Source organism: Mirounga leonina, unplaced genomic scaffold (assembly GCF_011800145.1).
Source record: "Mirounga leonina isolate KUSES-001 unplaced genomic scaffold, KU_Mleo_1.0 Mir_98, whole genome shotgun sequence".
In the NCBI taxonomy this organism is placed as follows: Eukaryota; Metazoa; Chordata; class Mammalia; order Carnivora; family Phocidae; genus Mirounga; species Mirounga leonina.
Genome location: NW_023270921.1, coordinates 4083926 through 4106765, shown reverse-complemented (window position 1 = coordinate 4106765; position 22840 = coordinate 4083926). Strand labels below are relative to the sequence as shown.

The 22840-nt window shown below is 41.5% G+C and overlaps 1 protein-coding gene across 1 annotated transcript in view; it reads left to right on the top strand.

Moving 5' to 3' along the window:
• LOC118006645 (chondroitin sulfate proteoglycan 4-like) overlaps positions 1 to 20896 on the top strand; it is a 49801-nt gene extending 28905 nt beyond the window's left edge. Inside the window, exons 8-10 of the mRNA XM_034999361.1 lie at positions 2535 to 2707; positions 16616 to 16799; positions 17470 to 20896. Of these exons, the coding sequence (XP_034855252.1) occupies positions 2535 to 2707; positions 16616 to 16799; positions 17470 to 19517 (2405 nt within the window). The 3' untranslated portion in view covers positions 19518 to 20896. The remainder of the gene's footprint in view (positions 1 to 2534; positions 2708 to 16615; positions 16800 to 17469) is intronic.
• The last annotated feature ends 1944 nt before the right edge of the window (positions 20897 to 22840 follow it).

Here is a 22840-nt window from a genome sequence, read left to right as displayed (position 1 = left end):
ATTAAGTTCCTGGAGCTTACCGATGAAACTATCAATGCTTGGATAAAATGAGGTAGGTTGGGGGGCAAGCGATGTTTGGCTTTCCGAGAATTGGGCTGAATGCTAAAAGATGCTCATCAGGCAGTTACAACATGGAGCTGGCTAGTCTTGCTGACTGAGCATGCCCAGATGACGTCCGAATAGGAATTAAACCCTAGGAACACTTCTGGGTTAGATACCTGGACAAGGGGATGAGGGATTAATATACCCTGGCTGAGGAAAAAAGCACTCTTGGCCTGGAACATCTCTGGTGGGTCCTATCCCCCAAAAGTCTAAGACAAATTAAATGATACTATTTTAAAGAAAGAGTCCCTCCCATCCCCCACCTGCCAAAGGTAGCCCTGGACAGGGAGGAATAAGTGAAAAGTTAGAATCCTTTATACGAAGGAGATAATTAAGAAGGCACAGTGGGGGAAAGTTCTAAAAAAAAAAAAAAAGCTGAAGATAGAGAAGTTTGGGTGTCCAAAGACTGCACACATGAAAACACGATCCACCTGACAGGATGAGGGAAACCCACGTTGGTAGGTAACAAAGAATGGGCCTTAGTTTTGACTTTATGTGACACTGACTGTGGGTACAGAGTAATTCCTCTTGGCCTTCCTGAGTGACCTCAGATCCTGGGCCCGCAGCTCCAGAAGCTGGAAGAGGGCAGTGTCTGCAAAAATTTCAGTGGCAAAGACGTAAGAGAAATGTGGGAGGCAGTTATAAGCCTCACCTGAGTACTCGTATGTAACAGCCAAAATTGTGCCAAGACAGTCCCGAACCTGGGACTCAACTGTGTTCCTGAGGCTGACATCACCAGGCACTCCTGCCTCACCCCCAGAACCCCAGGACCTAGTGCCCATCCCAGGGGCTCAGACATTTTGTTTTGTTTTGTTTGGGTTTTCAGGTTTACAGAGGTATAATTAACAAAATTTGAAACTATTCAAAGTATACAAAATGATGATTTGATATACCTCTACATTATGAAAGGATTATTCCCCCCATCAAGTTAATTAACACATCCATCACCTCATATACTTACCTTTTGTGTGTGTGTGTTTGAGAACATTTCAGTTCTCCTGTCTTAGCAAATTTCAATTATGCAGTATAGTGCTATCCACTCTAGTTACCATGTCAGACATTAGATCCTCAGACCTTATTCATTTTATAACTGCAAGTTTGTACCTGTTACCAACCTCTTCTTATTACCCCATCCCCTGGCAACCACTTTTCCGCTGTTTCTATGAGTTCAACTGGATTGGTTTTGGGTTTTTTCAGTTTTTTGTTGTTTTTTTTTAAGTAAGCGGTATCATGCAGTATTTGCCTTCTCTGGCTTGTTTCACTTAGCATAATGCCCTCCAGCGACATCCATGTTGGCGCAAATGACAGAATTTCATTCTTTTTTAAAGCCTGAATAATATAAATTATATATGTACTTACATATGTAATTATTTTCTTCAAGATAATGGTTTTGCTTCCTTTGGATGTATACCCAGAACTGGGATTGCTGGATCGTATGGTAGTTCTGTTTTTAATATTTTGAGGAACCTCCACACTGTTTTCCATAGTGGCTGCACCAATTTACAAAACAAGGGTTTTCTTTTCTCCACATCCCTCATCAGCTTTTGTTATCTCTTGTCTTTTTGATAATGGCTGTCCTAACAGGTGTGAGGTGGTATCTCATTGAGGTTTTGGTTTGCATTCCCCTGATGATAAGTGATGATGAGCACTTTTTCATGTACCTGTTGGCCCTTTTTCTGATCCGTAGTCAGACGCGTTATCCATTGCGCCACTGGCCCTGTCCTGTTGGCCCTTTTTTATGTCTTCTTTGGAAAATTAGAGGGGTGATTGGGGGAGGGGGAAAACACTGCTCCTTCACCACAGACCGTTTGAGAACCACCTGCTCTAACCTGAATGTCCCAAGGCTCTCTAGCTCTGAGTTGCCACATTTGGTCAAATTAGCACAAACACTTGTGTGTTCCCGGTTCTTCCTCCTGCCTGTCTGGGGTCCTCTGGAGATGTCTCAAGTTCGTTCAAGAGCCAACCTCTCCCCCAGATGTCCACAGATGGACACTCCATTGAGCACCTGCAGCTACCATCAGGCCAGGGTGCGTCTGTCCTCCCCGGGGGGGGGGAGGGGGGCGGGAGGAGGGCGCTGTCTCCTGTTCTCTCGGGGCACCCAGCCAGCTCCCCTTCCTGCACTCTGAGCCAAGCCCCCACACACTGGCATTGCATCTTTTCTCTGGGGATCAGTAAGCCACGCAGGACTGGCAGGGACTGAGGAGCTCATCTCATCGGGTTTTCCTCCTTCATCTCCAGCCCCAGGAGCAAATCTCATCCTTAAATAGATGCCGTGGGGATCACTAGCCCCTCACAGCCCAGTTTCTTGCCAGCCAGTCCCCCCCATATAAACATGTGTTTTCCAGAATTTTCAGGGGTCTATAAAGGTCATTTTGTTAACTGGCAGCCTTCCTATGCCTCATACTTCAGGGCATGTTTTAATCTTCACTTAGGTTCCATGAAGCCCCTTTCATCTGGTGACCTGAGAGCTGTGACCAGTGACGCGGACAGCATAGGAAACAGAACTGTAACTTTTACGGTTATAAGTTCCCCTAGACTCGGGAGGCTGGTGCGAGTCAATTCTGACAACAGCACAGAGGATGTTTCCGTGTTTACGCAGAATCTGGTGAGTCCTGAGGTCCGTGCAGCTGGGCAGGGCTGGGTGGCTCTGCAGGGTGGCCCCTCGCTTGTCTTCATCCTGTTAAGCCCAGCCGACGCGCCCCTTTGCCCAGGCAATGACCATTTCAGCTGTGCTGGTTTTCAAACCAAACACTTTGTAGCGAGCACAGCATGACACAGTTGTCAGAAAACTCTAAGCAACTTCAAACTCTGTGTCTAATAAACGAAAAGGAATCCTTTTATCATGAAGAAAGATTTCAAAGGAAACCCAAAGCGGAGGCGCAGGAGTAAATTCCGCAGGATATGTCATATTTTACATATGATTTAATATGTAAAATTATATACATTATTTAGCATAGTATAGTTATACGTATACACATAAATCTGTATGTGTGTGTATCTAATCTGTATCCAGAACCATCTGTTTTAAACTTCACTAGCTTTCTACCACCACCACCATCCACATACCTTTTTATTTAAATGGATAAGCCTTCAAGCCTTTTGATATGTATTTTTTTTTCTTTTGCATCCTAGGAATGTGACTGACTGTCATACGTGATTTCATTTTCTAAAAGTCTATGTTCCCAAATGGTCTTCTTGAATATAACTAATTCTTGCTTTTTCCATTCTTAAACATTGTGTACACAGATTTGATCGATGATTTGACTGTGGCTTTACATTCTAAGGAATAAAAACACTCCAAAGTCAAATTTAGAGACATAGTAAGAGTGAGCCACATGTCTGCCTTTAACCTTCATGCCATTTCTCTCCTGTGTGATGTAGCAAAGTTGAATTTGGCTTTGGCCTTGCAGCTGCCTTTGGGATGCATTTAAGGGCGCAGACCATGAGGCTAGCAAAAGCTCTGAGTGTAGCACTGAAAAAGAGGAAGTATGAATTCTCTAGTTTACAGATGCCCTCTGGAGGAAGAAAAAATAAATTAGGTCGAAAACTAAATTCTGTGAGGAACTTAATGTGTCCAAAGGCATCAAAACCTGCCCAGGGTCAGTTTGCATTTTGAATAATGACAAGAATGATATCAGCTCTATAAAGACGCCTTGGCTCTAACCCTAGTTCTTTAAAAAACAAAACCCACTTTTTTAGATGGTGACCATTTTAAGCATGAGTTTCCACTAGTTTTCATTGCAAATATATGCTATTTTAGATGAATCTGGTCTACTAAGCTGTAGTGAATATGGTAGCCAGCATCCACTAGTTAACGCTGCAGTAACAAGTAACTCCCAAATCTCAATGACTTACAATAACAGAGTTGATTTCTCCCTTATACTGTGTATGGGCTGTGGGGTAGCTGTGGGTCTGCTCTCCATCTTTCCCTCATTCCAGGGCCCAAGGTCAAAGGGCAGCCCCTCTCTTGGGCAGTGGCTGTATTTACTGCAAAGGAAAAAGAAGTGAGGGTAGAACCACATGATGACTCTTCGAGTTGTGCTCAGATGTGCCATGTGTCACTTATGCTCACATCTCACTGACTAAAGAAAGTCACATTAGCAAACCTGATGTCATTGGGTTGGGGAAGGACAGTCAGTCATCGCACAGAGAGGAGGCCCTGAATAACTGGAACAACAGAACAGAACAGAACAGTCTACCACAGCGGGCTAGCCTGGTAATCTGAACCCACTGTTTGTAATACCTTTTCCTATGAAAACAAACTGCTTTTATAATACAACACACTTATAAACAGGAACTAAAACCCCAACCTAGTTATAAGGCTCTGGCGCAGGCAGTAAAAGTCTTGATCGATTATAATCCAATTATTTTAAGATTTTATTTTTCCTCTCATTATTCCTTCCACTTCAAGAACCAAGAGGCAAGTGTCAAGGGAAGGTATTAGCAATGGCAGGTGGTCGCTGGGGCAAGTGAGGTGTTAGACTGGGGCTCAGGACTGTAAGGGACCTGCAAAGGGGTGTCTGGGACCAGGAGCCTTGGGCCCAACTCTTGGTCTTTCCTGTGGAGACAGGGGCAGGCTGGTCTGGAAGCACAGCCTGGGAAGTGCCACAAGTCAGGTGTGGTGAGATATGAGCTTCATTCTTCTCGAATGGACCAGGTGAGTGGCTCTTCTCAACACACAAGGCCTTTTCCTCCCAAGTCCAGCACCCACCGTGCCAGCAGCGCAGCCTAGTGCTTTTGTCTCGGAGGACAAAGGCAAGCTCCTTTTATTGTATCTAAGGCACCAAACCGTATATCAGGTCTTTTATGCAAGTATACTCCTGGACGTGACAATTCCTGCGTCGGAAAGCAATATCTAAGATATATGTAGATGCTGTAGAAAATCAGCTCAGTGGCCCACACTCTCTGCCCGTGGTGTGTGAGTGTGAGGCAAACACCTCACTTAGGAATCGGGCGCCCTGTTGCTGCTCCTTGATCTTCTGCTGACTGCTCGTGGCTGAGGACAAGTCCCTTGGCCTCTAACATCAGACCTGGATTAGCTCTGTGAGTTAGAGCAAATTAAATATCTTTGAAACCCCAGTTTCCTCATCTGTAAAATGAGGAAAACAGTAGTGATCATAATTGAAGCCATTTTGAACATTCATCACGTCCCGCATGCTGTCCTAAACTTGCTTCTTTACTACTCATCATCTCACCTTACAGGCTGGGATCCTAAAGCATGGGGACGTTCAGCAATCTGCCCACAGTTACACAGCCCAGGAGCAGCAGAACCTGGATTTGAACCCAGGGCTTCTGACCCTAGGTCATGCTCCCCTCTACCAGGCTGTCCTTTCTTCTAGGAGCTTGTGTATGGATTAACATGGATCGTGGGTACAAAATGCCTAGCACACTGCTCCACATGCAGCAGACACGAGCTAAATGCTAGCTAAGGCTGTTACTATCTTTTTGTTCTTGGAAATGTGAGAGGTTCCTTGCCTCTCCCGGTAGCCAAAAGACTGGTTTCACAGGGGAAGGCAATTTTTCTGGGACACCAGAATTGGCTGCCATGTTTATCCTAATGTGCTACAATGATTTAATGAATTGAAATGAGGTCATTAGAAGAGGGTGACATTTGCCTGTCACCCCGTAACCCAACTACCCTTTCCCTTTGGGGAAGAGCCCCCTGGTGTTCTGGAACACACTTCCCTGAGTGATGATGAGAGCAGGGGGCTGAGGAAATGTCAGGTCCTCCTGCCTGGATGGAGCACTTCGACCTTGAGCAGACCAGAGGTTGGAAGGCAGAATGAGGACCCGGGGCTGGGGACAGGGTCCGAAGATCCCACCCCAGCGGCCAGAAGGAGGAGGACCCAGTGGAAGGGCTCCTCCCCAGAGCAGCTGCTGTGGCAAAGTTGAGGTGGGTCTGGCAGGACATGTTTGACTAAATGTCTATGAATAAATGTCATTGAAATACCCTGACTACTCTTCCGCTTCAGTAGTCACAAAACACATCAATAATGTGGGGAGAGGAGAGAGTATGCTGAGAAAACTCTGTAAAGCTAGAAACCAAAGTGCTAACTCTGAATCTTTCCGTGTGCATGTGTTTCTGAGTATGAAAATAACATGTGCTATTATCAAAATAAAATTAGAAGACATTAAAGCAGTACATTAATATTGGGGGGAAAGCAGGGCATCGTCAATAAATTCAGTACAACTGACATTAATCTGAAGACATTCCCATTTTGTTTAGGCTTGTGTGTTCAAAAATGCAGTTTTATTTGTGACTTGGGAAGAGGAAGAAACTTATTATTCATCTTCCTGGCTTTCCCATTTCCAGATCCTCTCTCCTTTTTCATGTGCGAATGGAATGTAAATCTTTTCCTAAAATCTGCAATTTTATGGCCTCTGTCAAATAGGACCCTGGTTGACTCTGAGCCATTTCATCATGGCTCAGATTGACTACCCAGCAGCTCCAGAACAATTTGGGACATAAAAGAAGTGGTAGAGACAGACTTTGGAGGTGAGGAGATAATCACAACCTTTTCTCTAAAATTATTTACCGAAGACATTTATTGAGCATGTATTTCGTGCTTTGATCAGCCCTCTTCAGTCTGGTTGGTGAAAAGAGATATGACTCAAGCAGGAATCAAGTTCAATTGTAGAAGGAGTTCAGAACTATTCAGCCATGTTCATGTCATCAAATGGCTTCGATTGCTTTTTGGCTTTCTTCACCAGTTTTTCTAATTTCAAATTTTCTAATTTCAGTTAGCCACTGCTAAATGTCCAATTGGGAGAATGTTTTAGGCAGTTGATGGTTGAGTTCGCTTTCACATCTTTACCTTAAAGGACGAAATGGTTTCCAGACAAAGCCGTTGTATCATTTTGCACATAAATCATCTTGCTTTTCCAGTGGATAAATAAAAATGACCATTTTAATCAGTGACTCTGGATGGCTATAGCTTGTGAAAGAAATCTAGAAATTATGCTTAATATCATATGCTGGAGGTAGGAGTAATTGAAGGGATACATTTGTTATGTTATAGCTCAAAATATTTTCTTATCCCAGAATAAATTCACTATTATTTAAACCACACCATGTCAACCTACCAAGATAATCAAGTAACAGTCTTGTTTTTCACCATCATATCCCATCTGCCTAAATGGGAAAAGCTAAATCATGAAACTTGTGCTGAAAATCTTATACCCTGAAGAGATAAACACACACAGACACAGAGAAAGTGAATCATCAAATTTTATGAAATGAAAGCTTTTTACAATTTTAGAGATTTATTGTTCATTTCAAAGAATGTGTTAAAAAAGTATGAATTGAATTCTATAAAGCACTCCAAGTAGAGCAGAGGGCTAATTGAGTGATTTTCATTCCAGTGCATGTTTAGATCATTTGGAATCATTAAAAAGCAAAGTGTTTTGGTTTTGAGGTTTCTGATGTCTGGCCTTTTTTCTTTTCCATAAAGCCAGTAATTACGTTTAAGCCACTGTGCCATTGTGGAGGAAAGATCATCCATCTTCGTCCATGTTACTGGAACACAACAAACAGAGCCTTCCAGGCCCACACTTAGAAAATAATACAGTGCATTCGCAGTGTTGTGAATTCTGTCCAATTACCTCTTCTCCTGGAGTCTGAATTTGTGCTCAAGATAACACAGACATTTTAAGAAATTGAGAGCACATTTCCCATAGGATAGAAATTAATTCATTGCAGCTTAATGGAGAGCACAATGGGATCATTAAACTTGGGCCCTTTCATTTTCTGAGCAGAGAAGGATCAGTGTCTTTGTGTTAATGATTACTCTTGTCCTCGCCCCCCAGTTTCTTGGGGCCTCTTCAGTAGCAAGCTCCATGGCAACTAGACTCAGTGATCATTTTGGACATTTCCCACCAGTGTTTCATTTTGGCAATTTGGGTTTTGCCATCACAGTTCGCTGAATTATGTGCCAGCATATTTCCCACGTGTAGAAATATTCAGTTGTCACTTGCTCATCTATTCCTTGTTCAAACTGAAATTTGGCTCGTGGGTCCTGGCCCAGTGACTTTGAATAACCAGAAGTATTTTTTCTTCTGAGAACTTTTGGCTCTTCCTTTGAAAAAGCAGATAGAACTAATTCCCATTTCAGTGAGACTGATTTCTCTTTTCTCCTTGTATTAGTTTCCTATGGCTCTTATCATAAATTACCACAAACTTGGTGACTTCAAACAGCAGAAACGTATTACCTCATAGTTCTGGAGGTCAGAAGTTGAGACTCCATTTCACTGGGCTGAAATCAAGCTGTTAGCCTCCCTCTGGAGGCTGTAACGGGGAATTCCTTCCTTGCCTTTTGAAACTTCTGGTAGCGGCCAGCATTTCTTGGTGTGTGGCTTTATCATTCCAATCTCTGCCTCCATTGGTCACTTTCCTATCTCCTCTTTCATCCAAGTCAAATATCCCTCTGCCTCCCTCTGGTACGGATGTCTGTGACTGCAGTTAGGGCCCACCTCGACAGTCCAGGGTAATTTCCAATCTCAGGATCCTTAATCACATCTGCCAAGTCTTTGCCAAAGAAGGTAATATTCGGGGCGCCTGGGTGGCTCAGTCGGTTAAGCATCTGCCTTCAGCTCAGGTCATGATCCCAGGATCCTGGGATTGAGCCCCGCATCAGGCTCCTTGCTCAGCGGGGAGCCTGCTTCTCCCTCTCCCTCTGCCCCTCCCCTTGCTTGTGCTCTCTCACACTCTCTCTCAAATAAGTAAATAAAATCTTAAAAAAAAAAAAAAAAGGTAATATTCACAGGTTCAAGGGATTTGGATCTGATATTTCGTGGTGGGGGGGACATTTTTAGCCTACTACACTCATCTATAAAATAAGCAAGATGTCCCATACTACCTGATGAATCACCTTTTCTATGATCTCGTTTGGTAGTTTTATTAAAGGTTTCCATTGCTTATAATGGCATAGCCCGTGAGAATCAATGTTCACTTCTATATAAATGTGGATTTAGACCTTTCTGCCAAGTAGGCCTATAGATGGCTATATTGCTGGGCTCCTTGAAAAGCTTTCTAATCTAGTTTTTTTTGTGTGGAGATTGGCTCAGTCATGGAGGGGCATGGGTAATTATTTGGACCTGGTTTTCAGTTGCCCATTTCTAGCTGGAGATTTCCAGATAGCGCCATTTAGGAACTTAGGTCTTCTATCCATTCTCATTAAGGAAAATCTCTCCAAGCTGCCACTCCCTGGGCTACCCCAGACTTCTGACCTCTTCTGGGAACCTTAAGCCCTCCAGACCCGACTGCTCACTGCACACATGATAGTGTCAGTCCTGGTAAAAGTAAGGAAGGGCACATGAAGAGGAGTCATTTGTCTGAGCTCATCCTTCAGGAGCACAGGACCTTGTTGCCTTCCAAATCTTAGCTTATAGGACTTTTTGGTTAACCCATATGGAACCTTAGAGACCCGACCTTTCTGAAGTGTTTGGCTTTCTGCAATCTCCTTTCTCCATGAAGATTTGCCCAAGATAGAGACTTTTTGGCCAGTTCTGTTTCCCTTGCTTCTTCTGGACAACAGTTATCCTGTCTAGAGACTGGGACCTTTAACAAAACCATCGTGTTTTGGAGAAGCAAGTGAACGGACTCCATGTTTCCCTTTCTCCCTCTCCCTTTTCCCAGCTGACTCCAAGATAATTTGGTTACTCTCTTCTCCAGTGGGAATTTCAAAGCTGTGAGTGACTTTTAAGCCCCACCATGGAAGAGATCAGTGTGAAAGACTTATGTCTGATGTTCTTATCAGGACCATAGAGAACTGGATTTATAAAGACCCTCAGAATGAAGAGATGCTCCAGAGCATTCTAGCCTGTCTTTGGCCAAGTCTGACAGTTTTATTCTCTTAACACTCAGTCCTGTCTGCATGTACTTTTGCGGATCTAGAGAATGTGCACACGATTTGGGGGGAAAAATTGTCAGATTCTATGTCATGGTTGACTTCACCAGCATGGTGTATCAAAGCTCCCACTTCACCCCTGGGTTCATCCAGAGCACTCATAATGACCCTTTGTAATATGTGAATGTTTAATAATTATATCTTGCCAAAACAAAAAACAAAAAAAACTATATCTTGCCCACCCACACAAAAAATCTGAATAACACTGAGGTTTGTGTTTTACACATGTGTAAAATCATGTGGTCAAACAATGAGGAACTATAAAAATGCCTTCAGGTTTAAAGAGCTTAGCCTGAAGAAAATAGGTGTCTGCCAGTCACCTTGGGGCCAGAAAAGAATTGCCCTCAGCCTTGATCTAGATGGAAACTCCTTTCCCCTCAATCCACGTTATTTCCTCTAAGGTCCTATGAGAAAGTTTGTACCTGATATACAATGGCAGTAGTATAAAAGAAAATATAAAACACAGGTTTTCTTTAACTTTCCTTTTGTAATAAATGCAGTATATAGAATGAGCTGTTTCTTTGAATCCTTACAAGTTCTGGCCAATGGTGATTATGTTCTAGCCAGGCCAGACCACAAAATGGCATTTGTCTGCCCTAGCCATACCTACCAACTGACTTTTGACATTACTAAACCCCTTAAAGCTGGAGCACATATCTTGCGAATTTCTTAGTTGCCTAGAATCTCATTGAGCTTTCCATGCTGAAGGAACAGTGCAGTGGAAAAAAACATGAATTCTGGAGTCACATGGGACTAGATTAAAAACTGGGCTCTCCCACTTGTTGGCTGTGAGTGAATTATTTAAATTTTCTGAGCCTCAGGTTTTTTTTTTTTTTATCTGTCAAGTGGATATAATAAGGCCCTTAAAACAAAATTAAATAAAATGAGTTACATGATATGCCTTGCAGAGAGTCTGGCACATATTTAGGGCTCAGTAAAAGGTACTGTTTGTGTTTTTGTTAAATAAATGGGTAAGAAATGTCTTGGATTACCTTGTTTCTACTGCTTCATGATATAAACATATTTTATAATTAAATTTTGTAAAGCACTTTTTAAGTAGCTTATTCATTAAACAAATATTTTTTGAAATGTCAAGTATAGGATGGTGAACTAATACTTATTTACAAAGCAACTGGAAGTAAGTTTCCGGAGTATGTGCCAAAATTCCAGGCTAACTATTTCTTTGTTTTATGAGAAAAGATTTATTTTATTAGGCGTGTTTTAGAAATTTCTAATTGCTTAATATTTTCATGCCATGATTCTTTATTAAAAATAAGTATAGCCTTCCATTTTAACCAGAATCCGCTGATGTTCTAGTAAGGAATTGATTAGTGAAGACTTAGATGCTTTCCTGAAAGACTTAGAAATGCTCAGGGCATGTTGTTTTGAACATTAATATGGCAAAAGACTAACTAGGTTAAATGTATATTTACAAGAGAGATGTTATTCCATACTTTAATGCAGAAATGTAAGCTCAGAGAGATTAAATTACCTGCATAAAAGCCACAGAGCTGAAAGTTGGAAGCATTTATATTTGAATGTAGGTCTGATCAACCCATGGTTCAAATTCTACTACACTCCTCTGCTTCCATTTTTATATTAATGTGTATCCTTTTCCTCCTTGGAGGAAGAAGAGTAATCATTCAGGCAGCAGGAGCCAAACAGTCTCCAATCAAGTGCTCTAGGAGAAAGGGTTCTTATCTATAAGTGTGGAGATCTGGCTTCTGGTCTCAGCTCTTCTCCCAACTAGGTCGATGACTGAGGAGATGGAGAGGAGTTCCCTAAATTCCCACCCTCTCTGAGCTGCTCAGCAGCCTCTGAGTTGTAAACTTTAATCCAGCACAGAAAATTCAGTAGGGCCCCTGGCCTTCATGGAGCCAAATTTATGCCTTTGGCCTCTGACAAATATTTTTCTTTGTGGTTCTGTAGGAATCAAGGATATGAAATCCAGAAGATTTAAATCTCAGAGATCCAAGGGGTGTTATCATATTGTCATTTCAAATAAAAGGACTTCTCAGGTCTAGGATTTTGACCTGCATATTCACCCACTCATATGTTAGTTAGGAGTACAGCCTTGTTGAGGTACTAGAGAAATGGACCAAGTTGGAGGTGGGGGGAACGATGTTGGGATAGGAAACGAGCACTTCTTGATGTCAGAGTGCCCAAGGCATGCAAAGGTTAGCCCCCCTCCCCCATTCTGCACATACTTGGTCATCAGAGAAAAGAAATTATTGGTCCCTTCCTGAAGTTGAAATAGTAAAACACTATGGGATTTACTTTTTAGAATTATTTTTTTAACTTTTTCATTTTGACATAATTTCAGACTTACAGAACGATTGCAAAAGAGTACAAAGTATACTATTCATCCATATTACCCAAATGTTAGCTTTTAACTACCTGCTTTATCATACCTCTTCACACATGCACACACACACACACTTCTGAAATTTTAAGAGGCAGTTGCAGACATGATGTACCTTTACCTCTAAATACCTTAGTGCATATTTCTTAAAAATAAGGCCTTTCTCATATAACCACAGTATAATTTTCAAAATCATGAAATTAGCATTGATACAATCTATTATATAATCTGTAGACCTTATTCAAATTTCACAGGTTGTTTCAATGCATATCCTCTAGAAAAAAAGAATATCCTAAAGAAAAAAATCCACAGTGTAAAACGTAGCATTTAGTTTTCAGGTGTCCTTGGTCTGCTTTAATCTGAAAGCATTCTGCAGTCTTGCTGACTTTTGTGACGTGGCCATTTTTTGAGAACAGGCCGGTTATTTGTAGTGTGTTCCTCAGTTTGGTTTCATTGGATGTTTCCTCACAGTCCAATTTAGGTTGTGCATTTTGGCGGGAATGGCCATGAGCGATGCTGAGGTCTCCTCCGGCCTCACATCAGGAAGCACCAATGCTCACTCCACCCTGTCACTGATGATGTTCGCCACTTAGTCAGGTGCTATCTTTCAGGTTTCTCCTTGGCGAACTTAATATTTCCCTTTCTGTAATTAAGTATTTTGTGAGGGAATACTTTGGAACTATTTAAATACCCTGTTTCTCATCACAACTTAGCTCGCTAGTGTAAGCAATCATTTAGGATTCCTGTGAGATATTTATTACTATGGTGATTGCCAAATGGTGATTTTTCTCATTCTGTTTTTCCATCTGCATTTACTAGTTGGAATTATACAAATTTTAATTTCTAATGACATTCCAAAAAGACTTCATCTGTAAAAGAGAAAATATCTGGGCTAATCTAAATCCCATGAGAAATAAAAACCTCCCCTCTCCTTAATCTCAGAGCCCAGGTATTCAGCTAAGTGGTTTATTGATCTATATTGAATACAGCAGAAATATGCAGAGCTGTTGGAAGTTGCCCCTACGGCCACTTTCTATTTGAGGTAACAAAATTCCTAATCCTGTCTGAGATCCTTCTCTCTTGAGGTTTACCTTACATTTTTTCCCATAAAGTCTTGGTCTTGTTCTCCCTTTTCTAGCCCTCTCCACCACACACACACACACACACACACACACGCACATACATGCACATGCACACATGCATACGCCCATGTACACACACCTTAGAACCTGGTTCTTATTTGTTTATTTTTTAAGTAGGCTCCATGCCCAGTGTGGAGCCCGACGTGGGGCTGGAACTCACGACCCTAAGATCAAGACCTGAGCTGAGATCAAGAATCAGATGCTCAACTGACTGAGCCACCCAGGCGCCCCTGGAATCTGATTCTTAAAGCTCTCTATCTTCTAAATATTAAAGACTCTACTCACCTCAAAGCTCCTTCAGGGCATGACTGCCAAGTTGACATTCCACAGACACACTCATTCCCTTTTGCTTCTAGCTCAGCACTTTCAATTATCTGCTGTCCGGTCTTGAAGCTCATACGCTCAAGATGAATCTAATTCAATTCTCTCACTCTCCAGCATAAAATGAGTCAATAAGTTATTCACAATTTCTCACTTTTGGAATGACTTTTCAGGAAAAGAACCGATAGCAGACCTCTCCTCCAGGAGTCTTCCAAAGTACATAGCTATGGTTGGGGCTCCTTTCCAATTAATTTCCCTCAGATTTTTGACCTTCATCTCAACTATTCTCATCTTTGAGAACCATTCTTTCCCTGGGACAATCACTCTTCATCCTGTAGACATCAGAAGACCCTTAGATTATTCCAGTAGCATCATATATTTTGGGGGAAGTTAATTTTTACTTAAACCAAAGAAGCAAAGGGCAAGATTGACAAGCTTCCAAGAAAATTTTTCCTCCTGGTCAGTAGACTATGTTACTTTTAACATTAAGAAGCTGGATGTCTCTTGTCTTATAATATTATGCCTCTTTCAAGCAGAATGGGAACCTTTAGGAACCATTCTCCAGTCCAAAATCCATGGCACAGTTGCTTGTTTCTAGGAAAAGGAATACATTTATGATGAATATTTCATCATAAATCTTTAGCTGAGACTAGAAATAGTAGAACTGCTAAATAAAACTGATTTATTTCCCAGAAACTTCTAGGGAATCGAGTCAGTAGTCAGTACCAGAAATTATCTTTGGGGAAACCAGTTTTTCATGAGTGGCCTTGCTTCTTGATGAGGAAATGTTGAGAAACAATACTTTCTTCTCCCCATTTAAAATCCCCAAATGACAGCATTTCCTTGCCTTACCCTTGAAGAGGAAAGGAACAAAAAACTCACCAACAGTTTTTGGACACTCTGGAAACAGGAAGCTCATATTTTGTGGAAACTCACTAGACCAAAAGACTTTCTAGAACTCTGATTCTAGGTACTTCCATTGCACCAGTGTTGAACCAGAGCAATACACCACAAAGCTTCCGTGAATTAATACAGTATTTCCAAATACTGACTGATGAAATAGACTCAACTGCTTTGTAAATTATAAGATAATTTATCCTAGACACTTTCGACATGGACATAAATACCTTGAAAAAACATACCTGTAAGTTCAGATACTATAATAGAAAGCAGGTCAGAAAAAGATGTGACCTATAGGAATTAAAGGGTGAGACATTTTATCTCTAGCCTTCCCTTCTGTGGTTTGAGATTTAGAACTTTCCGTCACTGTTGTTAGGGGAAGGACACCCACATGGGATCTGGACAACAAAACACTGGGTGGGGCCCATCTCCATCAGTTGAGCTGGAAAGGACATTGATAGGCAACAGGCATCAGGAACTTAGATTAAATCTTGAAAAATACCCTAAGCAAGGTGGGAAAATTTGAACATCAAGGAGAATAAGAACTGCAATGGAATGAAATACATCATATATTAAAACTCATGAGTTTATAATGATCCCAAAACAAACAAAACAAAAACCAATGGGTATGTTTAGATATTGGAGCCAGGGGACTCATTTTTCTAAAAATTTGTATAAAGGGAAAGAATCAAGTACTTATCCTGTCTTTCCTGCATACACTGTACCTCAGCGTAGCCAAATAGCTGAAGAGGGAAAGTTCTTCTTTAAAGAAGAATTCCAGATAAGAATGAAGAAGGGATGATTAAAAATATCAATGCCTTGCCACTGCAAAAATAAGGGACTTAAGCAATCATATCAGTGACTCTGGAAAACTATCAGGTGACAAGGCTGATGGGGAACTTTAAAATAGATAGATCAACCTGGCAGCACTTGAATTCACCTATTAATACTAACATATCCAAAAGAGAAGCAGCCTTGTAATGAGATGCAGAGGAAATATAGAATACAACCTGTAAAACATTCTTAACAAAAACTTAAATCTGATTCTTACAACATTTGTAGGTTTAACTACTAGTGTATTGGAAATATAGGGGACAGAGGAACATGTTAAATAATACCATTGGGATGCAAGCAGCAAAACCTAGAATATAAGAATATTTAATAAATAAATAAATATTTAATAAATCAATAAATAAATAATAAATAGATTACAAGAAAAAAATTAGAGAAGGGGAACCTATAGACTAAAAGACACCTATGAGAAGCATCAAACAAATGTGATGTGGGGACTTCTAAGGATCCTGACTCAAACAAAGCACCTGTGTAAAAAAAAAAAAAAATGTACTAGATCATCAGATATATTTGAACACTAATTGGATATTTGATGATATTAAGTAACTATTGATAATATTTAGATGTGATAATGGTATTGTGATTATGTTTTTAAAAGAGCCATCTTTGTCAATATTCACTACAACATTTACAGATAAAATGGTGTTTGGGTTTGGCTTCAAAATAAGCTATTGAGCAGAATGTGGGTAGGAGTATTATATGAAATAGGATTGGTTATGAGTTGATAGTTTTTAAAATTATCAGAGAGGCAAATGAAGGTTCATTATATGCTTTCTGTAATATACAAACCATAGCCTTAGTCATCTCAAAATCAATGTGCTTTTCTTTCTCTGATAAATAAACTATTTTTGCAATTGAGCACCAAGGTTTGACAAATAGGTTACCACATTGTTATTGTTCTTGTGTTTGCATAGATATGTGCATAATTTGAGCATGAGAATAAACCCTGAAAAAAACCTGTATCTCCTTAGGATACATGTCCTCATATTATCCCTGAAGCCAGGGGCTGATTTTTCTTCATGTCTGGGCAGGTCAGTGAACGGCTGATATTATACCAGCATGTGGACCATGAGAACACTGGCTGGACTGCAGAAGACTCTTTCACGTTTACGACATCATCCCCACCAGCAGCTCTAGGCCCTGAGGAGTTTCGTATTACTATTTCATATGAAATTACTGAACCTGGTCGGCAGAGTCATCTGCTTGCAAATACAGGTAAAGCCACCAAAAGATATGGCCAGTGGCTTATCTATAACTATTAAAGTAGGGACAGTTTGGAAATAAATATTCCCCTTATTAATTGGAAATGCCATGATATCATATCAATGCCATGATACCAACCTTTGAAATAAAACGTATATGGTTATAAAAATTTATTTCTTTTTGTGTGCTCTTTCTCTGGGCCTCTTCTTTTTCCTTTCATAAGCTTTAATAGTTGTAGTTGGGGGGGAACATGGAAAATTAACTCTAAAGCATTTTATTTGTAACTCCAAATGGGGACTTTACCATGTCTATTACTGAAAACCATCTATAGAAAATGAAAATAACAAATAGGGCAAGTTCCTGAAAGGAAAGGAGTATTGAAAGCTGCACCTGTTTCCATGGCAAGAGAAAGTCCAGTAGTAGATAAGTTAGGAGATTAACATTCTATAAGTGAATCTCAAGATTTTAGAGCTATCTTGCCTGAAATATTGACTTAGTAGTTAGGATATGTATACTTAAAATATAATTTGTTATATGCCTTGTGTAACAATGCCAATTCAGGTCCTTGAGCAACCCAGAGGTTTAGAATAATCCACTCAGATAGGGAAATTTGAGAAAGAGCTTTACAGGTGTCATCTGAAAGTTCTAATGAAATGCCACTTTGTTCTTTATATTTTCACAGGAGCTGCTGTCAAGGAGGGAGACAAAGTTCTCATTGACCAATCTAATTTAGATGCTTCCAACCTCTTATTGAAATTGCCCAAATCTCAGCGATCTTCCTATGAAATCTGGTTCCAGGTTATGTCTCTTCCTCACCATGGAACCATTATGGTTGGAGAGAGGAATATTACCAAGGAAAAACCCAATTTCTCCCAGTATATAGTTAATAAATTTGGAATCATATACCTTCACGATGACTCTGAATCGCTGGCTGATAATTTTACCTTTGCCGTTTGGCCGAAACAGAAGAGCAAGTCCACCACCAAGCCAGAGGCTGACTTCCTTGAAGAGATGTTTAACATCACCATATCTCCTGTTAATGACCAGGCACCAGAATTAAAGACAAAAGGGCTTCGGTTGAAAGTTCTGCAGGGAAATAGGTTGGTTGTGGGACCAGAAAACCTAAGAGTGGAAGATCTAGACAGTCCTCCAGAGGAGATCAGATATATGATCATCCGTAATCCTAATAATGGCTTTTTGGCAATGGCTCACCATCCAGACGTACCTGTTCACCATTTCACACAAGCTGACATTGATAACTCTCAGGTATGGTTTGTACAAGATGGAAGCCCATCTTCGAGTGTGTTTTACTTTAGTGTGACTGATGGCCAACACCGCCCACTCTATAAGCTCTTCCACCTGGATGTCATCCCCATCTCCATCACCCTTGTGAACCTCACGGACCTACTTCTCCCACAAGGCCAGACAACTGTCCCCATCACCAATACTCACTTGTCAGCAACGACCAATGGGAGAAGCCCCCAAATCACTTACAAGATGACATGGCCCCCCCAACATGGGCATCTGCTCATTGAAAACCAGGTGGTTGTCAGCTTTGGGCAGGAAGATCTGCATTCAGGAAGACTTTCTTACCATATGACACATCTCATGGCCTCAGAGGACCAGCTGTATTTCTCACTATTTACACCAGAAAGCAATCTGACGGGACAAACACTGAACATCAGGGTGCAGCCTTTACTGCAGGTTACGTCAAACCTGACCATCGCCAACAGGGAGGTTTATCAGCTGAGAAGAAAGGACCTTGATGCGACTGAGCTTGCTAATAGGACTAACAGTGATCCCAAATTTGAAGTGACCGAACTCCCTGTCCATGGAAGACTTGTACGAAGAGTGGGCCGAGGCACGGCAATGGAAAACGCTACTCTATTCACTCAGAGGGACATTGACCAAGGGTTGTTGATGCTTCATCCACATGCCAACCTAACAGGCATTGATATGCTGAATGACTCCTTCACTTTCTTGCTCAGGGCAGACCATGTGCAGCCAGCAATAGGTCATCTACCCTTCACCATAGTGCCACCTGACCCCTTATGTTTGCAAAACTTTACCCCTGATGTTTCTTTATTAGTCACTACAGATAACCTTGTGACTTCAGATCTCTCTCAGGAAAAGCCCGTGGTTTCCTCAGGACCCACAGCAAAGACAGAAACTCTAGGGAAGCTGACCCAGACCAGGCAGCAGGAAGCAAGGCCCTGGGGACAACACCGTGGTGAAGAGTCTACTCTGGATGGCAAAGCTTCTCCAACTAGGGTCATCTGGCCACCAGACACAACCAACGCCAGTCCTGAGGCACCCACCCAGCCCAGGGAGAGCAGTTATCCCCTGATGGTCATTGTACCCTTGGCTGTGGTGGTCTTCCTGCTGATGATAACTGCAGTGGCCTTGTGTGTCTGGCTGCTGGGCCAGAAGGTAGAAAAGACAAAACCTCTTATCAAGTCTCAGACCAATCTTGAACCTACAACCCCAGGTCCTAGGCCAGAAAGGAGCATAACTGTTCCCACTGTCACAGTGACACCCCTTCTAAAAAGCTCCAGAAATCCCCCAGTCAGTCTTTTCAGGGACCCACAAAGTGAGCAAATGGCTTCTCCAGCCACTGAGCCAGTGGAGAAATGTGCTCCTTGGGAGACATGGATGAGTCTGGATCCCGATATGGTCCAGTTCTGCCGACAAACCAACCCAACACTGAAGCACAACCAGTATTGGGTGTAGACCGAGGGCTTTTGTTCCTGATTGACCACCTCCTATACTGGGATAGACACTGGGACACAAAGGCAAAGAAATGTTGGTTGGATCAACTGAGAAAAGCCTGGCCCTGCCAGTCAGTCATTCAGTGCTCAGTTATGGCCCCATGGTTAGATGTGGGCGAATGTTTACTGTAACTCGTACAACACTCATCTGATGGGCTCTCCACAATGAGCTCTGTCTGCCTTCTTCTGGACCTGACTCTGAGTATAAGATTTTATCAATATTTAAATCCTTTATCAAGGTGCTACCAAACATGCTGGTCCAACTGGAAACAGCAGTATTAACTTGGGTGCTAAAGTTAATGGAGGAAGCCTTTGGATTTTTTCCACTAAGAATTCACTCTCTCTAAGTGAGTCAGCAAGGAAATGCAGGAACTGTTTCAGCAAGCAGAAAAGGTAATTTATCAAATCAGCGAGTTTGTTCCTAGTGTGTTTCTGTAATGTCTTTTCCTCTTTGGGGTCTCCAGGTTTGACTTCCTAGGGCAGGAAATGCCTTGGTGCTCCAGATAGTAGGACAGTCTGACCCCCTTTGAAGGTATTCACTGAGCATATTGTGTTTCATCAAGAGGCTTCATCTATTCTGATTTGTAAAATCAAGCCTCTGGTACAAATATGATTCGAAGCCCTAAAATATAGAAAAGTTTATTAAATATTTTGTGATGCCTCAATTTGGCTTAACTTTACAATGAATTGAAATAATGGCAAGTTTGTATTTGACTTGTCTAGTTGAGCCTACCGTTGGCAGATTCAAGCTTCAGTTTCTATAATTGTAAAATGAAGATATCAGTACTTGTTTTAGTTAAGAATGCTTTGAGTTGCAAATCACAAGACATTAGCTATGAGTGGTCGAGATTGGGGATTGGCAAACTTTATCTATGCAGGGCCACATAGTAAATATTTAAGAATTTGTGGGCCCCATATGGCTGTTTATTTTTAACAACCTTTGTTTCTTAACAACCTTTTAAAAATGTAACAACAGTTCTTAGTTCCTGCATTTGACCCACAAATCAGAGTTTGCCAACTATTGATTTGGCTAAGCAATAAAAGTGTTGAATTATTTCAACTAACCAGCAGTCTGAGGTGGACATTCCAAGGCTGGTTCAATGGTTCAAAGATATCATCAAGGACTGAAGCTCTTTTGTTTTTTTCTGCTTTACCTTGCTCAAGCTGTTGGCATTTCTTTTCTTTCTTTCTTTCTTTCTTTCTTTCTTTCTTTCTTTCTTTCTTTCTTTCTTTCTTTTTTTTTTTCTTTCTCTTGGTTCCTTGTAATTGTGAGGGACTGCTCATGGTCCAAGCAGTCCTATCACATTAAAAGACAGACTTTCTAGTGGGGAAAAAACACATATGGCAAAAAGACTTTTTTTTTTCTTTTAGAGAGGATCTTATTTATAATTACTATTTTTTAATCTTATAAGAGGAAGACTTCTCAAACATTTTCCCCCTTTTATGTCTCAGTCTAGAACTGAGAAATGGGCAAAAGGAAATGGAATTCTCATGACTAACAATCTCTCCTGGGGCTGGGAGAAGATTCTGCCATGTCAGAGATCAGTGGATGAGCCCACCGTGTAATTAGGGGAGGCTAAGAATGAATAAGATCTACTAAAATACTCTTCAAATACGAAATACTTGGGAAATAAGAATTTTGATCTTTCCGATGGATGTCTACTTTAATATCTCCTTTTCATATTTTAATGATTTCCTTAAAGCCAGTGGCTAGTGTTTCTAGGGTGGAAGGAAGAATTGCCCCTGGAAGGGGGGCATTTGGCAGGGTCTGGAGACATTTTTGGTTTTCACAGCAAGTGCTATTGGCATCCATTGGGTAAAAGCCAAGGATGCTGCCGAATATCCAACACTGCACAGAACAGCCCCAACAAAGAATTTTCTGGTCCAAAACTTCAACAATGCCAAGGTTGAGAAACCCTGGTTAATGCCACAACGAAGAATCTTTTTGTCTACCCAGTAAAGGATTAATAAACCCATTACCAAGTCTAAGCAGCAACTATATTCTAAAAACAGAATAAAAGGGTGAAAATTCCATTGTGTGGTTGAAACTCTGATTGGCAAATGTTTTTAAAAGAAGATGTATTAAAAACCAAACAAGGGATGCCTGGGTGGCTCAGTTATTAAGCGTCTGCCTTCGGCTCGGGTCATGATCCCAGGGTCCTGGGATGGAGCCCTGCATCGGGCTCCCTGCTCAGCGGGAAGCCTGCTTCTCCCTCTCCCACTTGCCCTGCTTGTGTTCCCTCTCTGGCTGTGTCTCTCTGTCAAATAAGTAAATAAAATCTTAAAAAACAAACAAACAAAACTTGCGGGCAGACTCATTTCCTTATATTCCTTGATAAAAGAAAAGGTTTTACCTGGTATTTTTTTTTTAAAGATTTTTTATTTATTTATCTGAGAGAGAGAATATGGGAGACAGAGAGCATGAGAGGGGGAGGATCAGAGGGAGAAGCAGACTCCCTGCTGAGCAGGGAGCCCGATGCGGGACTCGATCCAGGGACTCCAGGATCATGACCTGAGCCGAAGGCAGTCGCTTAACCAACTGAGCCGAAGGCAGTTGCTTAACCAACTGAGCCACCCAGGCGCCCCGGTTTTACCTGGTATTAACAGGTGGGACACATCAGGAGGAAATTAAAAAAGTGAGGTAGGATATTTACAAAGGTAAAGCTGAGGTCAAAGTGTCCCCAGAAGTCTGTTGCCTCTGATGTGTTCCATGTGCACAAGAATTTTTTTTCTCATCCTTTCCCTTTTCTGCTTCTCTAGGTTGCTTTTCTGTCCCAACCCAATTTTAACTGCTCTTTGTGGAAATAGACTTCATAATCTACAGAATAAATGGAAGCATAGCATTTTTAAGCCTAGAAATAACTACCCATGTCTTAAATCCCTGGCTCTAATGCTATGGACAGCTGGTAAAACTTCTCTACTCTTCTTCCTAAAGTGATTCTCCCCTACCTGTCTGTATTCCTGAATTATATGTAGCCCCTTTGAAGTGTTTTTGTACTTGATCCTTTTAAAAAGGAGGAGGACTGAGAGTCTTAACCCAAGGTTGGTTTGATCACTGTGCAACTCAGAATTATTCTTAAACTTTTCTAAGCAGCCAGGCACTCAGAAGGAACAGAATGGCAGTGTGTGCATGACCCTGCACACAGAAAGGGAAGGCTGAGGGCGCCTGGGTGGCTTAGTTGGTTAAGCGACTGCCTTCGGCTCGGGTCATGATCCTGGAGTCCCTGGATCGAGTCCCGCATCGGGCTCCCTGCTCGGCAGGGAGTCTGCTTCTCCCTCTGACCC